The 7,113-nt window shown below is 51.2% G+C and overlaps 1 protein-coding gene across 1 annotated transcript; it reads left to right on the top strand.

The window, feature by feature from the left end:
• Positions 1-737: 737 nt before the first annotated feature.
• LOC103713915 (FT-interacting protein 3-like) lies at positions 738-4,353 on the top strand. The gene has a single exon (XM_008800967.3). The coding sequence runs from the start codon at positions 1,038-1,040 to the stop codon at positions 4,107-4,109; it is 3,072 nt and encodes a 1,023-aa protein (XP_008799189.2). The 5' UTR covers positions 738-1,037; the 3' UTR covers positions 4,110-4,353.
• Positions 4,354-7,113: the final 2,760 nt, after the last annotated feature.

Genomic DNA, 7,113 nt, shown 5'->3' with positions numbered 1-7,113 from the left:
ATCCACATCAGAAGCAGAGCGATATTCCATTTTCCAAAAGGAAGAAGTCTTCTATACCTTCCGGATGCCCATTGTCCCCTATCAATAAGCTGACAACCCTTCATGGAAACGCAACCTAAAAGAGGCTGGCGTACACTCTCTCTCCAGTTCACTAATTACTGCCCTTTATTGAGAATGAAAAAAATAAGTTGAAAGATGGACACAAGGTGAGTTCAGCCATGATCCACCAAAAAGATCAACTATGGTACTGTCGTTAATTGGAAATAAAGTGCAATGCTCTGAAATAAGGGTCTTGACTCTCCGATTCGTCGCTTTGCCAACCTTGAGTGCACTTCCTTGTCACTACATTGTAAGCGGAAACAAATGAAGTTCCGGAAAGCAAAATATTAGATCAAATAAATACACACGCCCCTTTCTTTGGTGAACTCATTTGTATCTCCCTCTCCGCAGGGGTGCTTTGAAGAGAGAATCACAAAGAGGGTGGGTGCATCTATCCAAAAGTTCAAAGTGATTTTACAAAGAACTAATAAGCTTCCATGCGCTAAATAATAAAAGAACAATGCCCTAAACGACATTGGAGGGCAACCCTAAACAAATTAGTAAGCTTCCTCAACATTGTCCCTTTCCCATGATTCAAAACTGGGGTCCACACCTTTTGTGGGTGGCTTTTTCTTAAATCTTCTCCTATTTTAACTCTCATGGTAAACTATTGAACTTTATGTGATTTAAAGCCCTCAACATAACACCATGCGTAAATCCAGCTCCAGTCTCCATGCAACCGCACCTGTCCCTCCAGTCTCTCCCTCCTTGTCCCCATTCCCACCGCAACCTCCCGTCCACCGGCTAACTCCACTCCTTGTCCTCCTCTGAGACTGAAAACCATCAGCCCTAAGGACACTCACATTTATCTTTTCCACCCAAGTCTCCACACGCTGATGATGCTGGTGATATGATACACGAAGCTGAGCGAACTCCAACCTGTTAGCTCCCATCCCAAAATAGAAAACACTTACAAAGAGGAGGAGGAGGAGGAGGAGATGAAGTTGGCGGTGGAGGTAGTGGACGCCTTCGACCTGATGCCCAAAAACGGGCACGGCTCCGCCAACCCCTTCGTCGAGGTGAACTTCGACGGCCAGCGCCACCGCACCCAGACCAAGATCAAAGATCTCAGCCCTTCCTGGAACGACAAATTTCTGTTTAACGTCTCTGATCCGTCCGACCTCCCCAACCAGAGCATCGACGTCTCCGTCTACCACGACGGCGACGCCGGCGGCCACGGCCACAACCCCCACTTCCTCGGCCGGGTCCGCATCTCCGGCGCCTCCGTCGCCCTCTCCCCCGCTGACACCCCCGTCCTGCGCTTCCCTCTCCAGAAGCGCGGCCTCTTCTCCCACATCCGCGGCGACGTTGGCCTCCGCGTCTACCTCCTCCCCGATTCCTCCGACCCCTCCCCATCACCAGCCTCTGTCGCCGCCGCTGCCGACCCCGTCCCCCCTTCTTCCACCCCGGTACCTAACCCGGCCGTCGACGGCGACAAGACTACCAACGAAAAGAAGGAGAAGAAGAAGCCGGCGGCGGAGGAGCCGAGGGTGTTCTACTCCATCGGCGCTGGAGGAGGAGGGGGAGGGGGATTGGGGTACGAGTTCGCCCAGATGAAGCAGGCGATGGGTGGCGGCGCGGGGGAGAAGCCGGCAGCGCCGATGGGCGGCGTCGTGATGGAGGAGCGGCACGCGCGGGCGGAGCCGCCGCCGCCGGCGGTGATGCAAGTCCGCGCGGTCCCCGGCGTTGGGCCTCTGCCGCCGCGCTCCGGCGCGCCGGAGTTCGGCCTGGTGGAGACCCGCCCGCCCCTCGCGGGCCGCCTCGGGTACCGCGGTGGCGACAAGATCTCCTCGACCTACGACCTCGCCGAACAGATGTACTTCCTCTACGTGAACGTTTTCAAGGCCCGCGACCTCCCTGCCATGGACGTCACCGGCTCCCTGGACCCCTACGTGGAGGTGAAGCTCGGCAACTACAAAGGCACCACCAAACACCTGGAGAAGAACCAGAACCCCGTGTGGCGCCAGGTGTTCGCCTTCTCCAAAGATTCCATCCAGGCCAACCTCTTGGAAGTCACCGTCAAAGACAAGGATCTCGGGAAGGACGACTTCGTCGGAAGAATCCTCTTCGACCTCACCGACGTCCCTCTCCGGTTGCCGCCGGATAGCCCCCTCGCTCCCCAATGGTACAAGCTGGAGGACAAGAAGGGAGACAAGGTGAAGGGAGAGATAATGCTTGCTGTTTGGATGGGGACGCAGGCCGATGAGGCCTTCCCTGAGGCCTGGCACTCCGACGCCCACGGTGTCGGCGTCGAGGGCATGCATCAGACCCGCTCCAAGGTCTACTTCTCGCCGAAGCTGGTCTACCTCCGGGTGCATGTAATTGAGGCACAGGACCTGGTTCCGGTCGACAAGTCCCGGGCGCCGAGTGTGTGGCTCAAGGTCCAGCTTGGAGGTCACCTCCGCCGCACCCGCCCGGCTCCATCGCTCAACCCGGTGTGGAACGAGGAGTTCATGTTCGTGGCGTCGGAGCCGTTCGACGAGCCACTGGTGATCACCGCCGAGGACAAGGAGCCACTAGGCAGGCTGGTGCTGCCGCTGTCGGCCGCCAGCCAGCGCACCGACCACAGCAAGCTTGTCGAGGCCCGCTGGTTCAGTCTAGCCAAACCGACCTCCTCGTCGGAGGAGACCGGCGATGGCGAGAAGAAGAAGGAGCCCAAATTCGCAAGCAAGGTCCACCTCCGGCTCTGCCTCGAGACGGGCTACCATGTGCTTGATGAATCCACTCATTACAGCAGCGACCTCCAGCCGGCGGCGAGGCACCTCCGGAAGCCGAGGATTGGGATACTAGAGGTCGGAATTCTCAGCGCCCAGAATCTAATGCCGATGAAGGCCAAGGATGGAAAGCTCACCGATGCCTACTGCGTCGCCAAGTATGGCCCCAAATGGGTTAGAACTCGGACAATTCTCAATAGCCTCGCCCCTCGATGGAATGAGCAGTACTCTTGGGACGTCTTCGACCCCTGCACCGTCATCACCATCGCCGTCTTCGACAATTGCCATATTTCCGGCAGCAAGGACGACGCCAAAGACCAGAGGATCGGCAAGGTCCGAATCCGGCTGTCGACATTGGAAACTGATCGAGTTTATACTCATCTCTATCCTCTTCTAGTCCTCCAGACGTCGGGTCTCAAGAAGACCGGCGAGCTCCATTTGGCAGTGAGGTTCACCTGCACGGCGTGGGTCAACATGGTGACCCTCTACGGGAAGCCGCTGCTCCCGAAGATGCACTACGTGCAGCCCATCCCGGTTATTATATTGGACAACCTCCGGCACCAGGCAATGCAGATTGTCGCCGCCCGGCTGGGCCGCGCCGAGCCCCCCCTCCGAAGGGAGGTGGTGGAGTACATGCTCGATGTGGACTCACACATGTGGAGCCTGCGAAGGAGCAAAGCCAATTTCTTCCGCATCACTGCTCTCCTCTCTGGCCTTGCCGCCCTCGGTCGATGGTTCAACGGAATTCGGAATTGGAGGAACCCCATCACAACAATACTAGTCCATGTCCTGTTTTTAATACTGCTCTGCTCTCCGGAGTTGATCCTGCCAACAATTTTCCTCTACCTGTTCATGATTGGTCTGTGGAACTACCCGCTTAGGCCGCGACGCCCGCCGCACATGGACACAAAGCTGTCCCATGCCGAGCTTGCTCACCCAGACGAGCTTGATGAAGAGTTTGATACATTTCCGACAGGGAAGCCTCCGAACATTGTGAGGATGCGGTACGACAGGCTGAGGAGCGTTGCCGGGCGGGTGCAGACGGTGGCGGGGGACCTTGCGACGCAGGGGGAGCGAGCGCAGGCCCTACTCAGCTGGAGGGACCCAAGGGCGACCGCCATCTTCATCTTGCTGTCGCTGATCGTGGCCATAATCCTCTATGTGACGCCGTTTCAGGTGGTGGCGGTGCTCGTTGGGCTCTATCTGCTTCGCCACCCTAAGTTCAGGTCCAAGATGCCATCGGTGCCATTCAATTTCTACAGAAGGTTGCCCGCCAAGTCTGATATGCTTCTCTGAGCTCAACGTGGTCGACATGAAGAAATAATATAGGAGGGAATGTGTGCATGAATGCATCTTTCTTCAATTAGCCTTTGATCATTATCTCTTAATTTGGATATGAATATACCTTAGAATAAGTTATCCAGGATTGTTTATGGATACAGATCGAGAGGAAGAAATGCTAAGCATCTGCATGACTGTAACAAAGTACATTCTTTTAGGTGGAAAGGTTGAATACAAGTGGGTATTTTCTTTTCTTTTCTTTCTTTTGTTTTTGAGTGGAATTTAGCTTTTTGGCACATAGCAATCAGTGCTGTTTTTAGGTGATGGGTTCATGTCTTCTGATAACCGTAGCAGATTTAGAAAGTGGATAACAATCTGAGGTGTCAGATGCGTGAAATGGACATGAGAGAAGCTTCTCTTGTCAAACCATGTGGACTGCACTGGAGGCTGAAGTGCCACCTTTAGTATTTGTAATATTACTAATCAGGCTGCTGGTGAGAATCATGGACCATAACGTAACCCCCCTGCATCGCTATTCTGGGAAGATCAGTGAGAGGAGATCGCTAAATCACCGTCTCCTCTCTCTATTTCTTCCTTTCCGCTAGCTACCATGACCACCATGAGTCTCTCCTCTCTTCTCCAGAGCAAGGTATTGCCCCTGGTCTCCTCCTTAATTCCTTCCCTTGCTTGGTCTTCCTTCTCGTGGCCGAAAGATCACCAAAAAAATTCCCATGCCTCTCTCTTGTGCTAGTCACCATTGGCAGTCATTCCCTAGCCGTCGTGCTGCCGGACCTCCAGCTGCAGCCATCGTTGGCCCGGAGCCCTCCTCATTGCCTCTGTTCGTCGGTGGGGCAGGCTCATGCGCCTTCCCCCGATTCCACCAAAGAAAAAGAGAAGAGGGCAACAAAGAAGAAAGAGAGAAAAAAAAAGAAAGAAAAAGGCCAAAATAAAAAGGAGAAAAAAATAAAAAAAAAGAGAGGAGATAAAATTGGAAAAAAGAGAAAAAAAAAAGTTGGAGAGAGATTTCATCCTTGGTCCAACCTTTCTGGCTCTATCTACTTTGTAAATCTTGTTTAAAGATCATAGACCAATGTTGGAGCAACCGGCTTGGACCGGTCTTTCCTAACTCCGTATCCAATTTGGACTTGAAGCCTAATCAAATCCATTTCAGTTTTCTAAAGCTTCTTAATTTGTATTTAGATTTTTAAATAGTTAAATATTCATTAATTTATCTTCTTAAATTGTATTGGATATGTGTAACTAATTTGCCCATCGAACCTAGTAATCTCTGGGCGAACTGACGTAAGTGACCCTGGCACAAATCTTGCTAATTTTTGAATTATTGATCAATGTAATTTATATAAGGTATGAAAAAATAAATTATAATGGTGTGACTAGCTTTGTGTTCTCTTGAAAATTTAGGATCTATGATTACAGATAATTCATATTTTAATATTGTGCTTTATTGTGAATGATTTATGTATAAATTATATTATCTAAAATTATGAAAGGAAAAAGAAAAAAAAATGCATGCTACTATGAAATGACTTTCTCTATCATCGGTCTCTTCATCGATGAGCTCCTATATGAGTAGCCCGTGCATAGGCTCTTCGGGCAAACAAGCTAGTTCCGCCAGCTATTGTTTCCCTAGCTATGGTGCTCATGATTCCAGCCTTCGATTGGTTATCAAACCTTACCTCGAGAGAGGGCCGCTTTTGACCAGGGTTGACTTAGTCTCAAGAGTTTCAGACGTAGGAACCAAGGCAGCCTAATTGAATTAAAGCCTCGATCTCATTTTTCAATTGGAAGCAGTCCTCGGTGTCATGTTTGTGGTCGCAGTGGAACTGCCAGTATCACATCATGTCCTTAGGGGCTATCGACGTCGTCTTTCATGGCCATTTTAGATAACTATGGTTGCAGAATCTGCCAGCGTGGAACGTTCAGGGGTGTGTACCTCTCGAACTTCTGAGAAAGGCTTCGTGATCGGTGGGGATTTCTTCATCCCCTCTAGATTTCTTGGCAGGGGCTGCTAAGTCATCACAGGCCTGCTTATTGTTCTTCTTTTTGCTAGGTCCTCCTTCAACTAATTCTTGTCGTGCTATCATGGCCTCCTCGACATTGATATACTTGTCTTCCTTAGCCAGCACTTGGTATAGTCTCTCGGGAACCTCTTCTCTAGAAAGAAAAGAAACTGAGAAGTCTTAAGTCCGCTCCTCATGGTAGACATCACGACCGAACGATTCAAGTTGTGTAACTCCAGCATGGTTGTATTAAAGCAGTTGACATAGTCTCGCAAGGACTTGTCCTCTCATAGCTTGATGGCAAAGAGGGTGTTTGAATTCCTCCTTGGACTTTTGCTGCTCACAAAAATGGGCAGCGAACATCCGGTTGAGCAGCTCAAATGAGTGGATCGAGCTCGACTGTAACTCGATATACCACAATGAAGCCATATTCCTAAGGATAGTTGAGAAAGCTTTGTAGACACCGCATTGGTGGCACACTTGAAGCTCTCTAAGTGGTCCAAAGGGTCTGATGTGCCATCATATGTCTCCCATGTGGTATCTTTAAACAGAAAGGCATAGGCTCCCCCATTATCTTTGTCGAATATGGGGGTTCAGTGTTGAACTGCACATCTCAGCCTTGACTGGCTTGATGGTTTCTCAGGTCTTCAAGGTGCCGACTCTTCTCTTCGAGCTTGTGGTTGAGGTTGACTTCCCACCTGGAAGCCCTATCAGGTCAATGAGAGGAAGAATGATTGGACACCAACTCCTTTCAAGAGGGAGAGTCGGCAAATCAAGATTGGCCTTCTTGCATTTCACTCCATGGTTGAATGTTATGGCCGCACGGAGCTCTGCCAGAGCTATAATGGCGAGAAGGCTGGTCGGGAGGCACCTGCCCCCCACTCTAAGGCGGAAAGCGATGACTTGAGCGCTCCGAGTCCTTATGATGACCCTGTTCATAGGCCTCTTGTTGTTGCAGCTATTGGGGGTGGCTGGTTGTTGGATGTGCTGGATTGCAG

This window comes from Phoenix dactylifera, chromosome 11 (genome assembly GCF_051530095.1).
Source record: "Phoenix dactylifera cultivar Ajwa chromosome 11, Ajwa_hap1_PhDact_Kaust_v1.1, whole genome shotgun sequence".
In the NCBI taxonomy this organism is placed as follows: Eukaryota; Viridiplantae; Streptophyta; class Magnoliopsida; order Arecales; family Arecaceae; genus Phoenix; species Phoenix dactylifera.
Note: the sequence above shows the minus strand (reverse complement) of the source record. Positions and strands in the feature narration are given on the sequence as shown.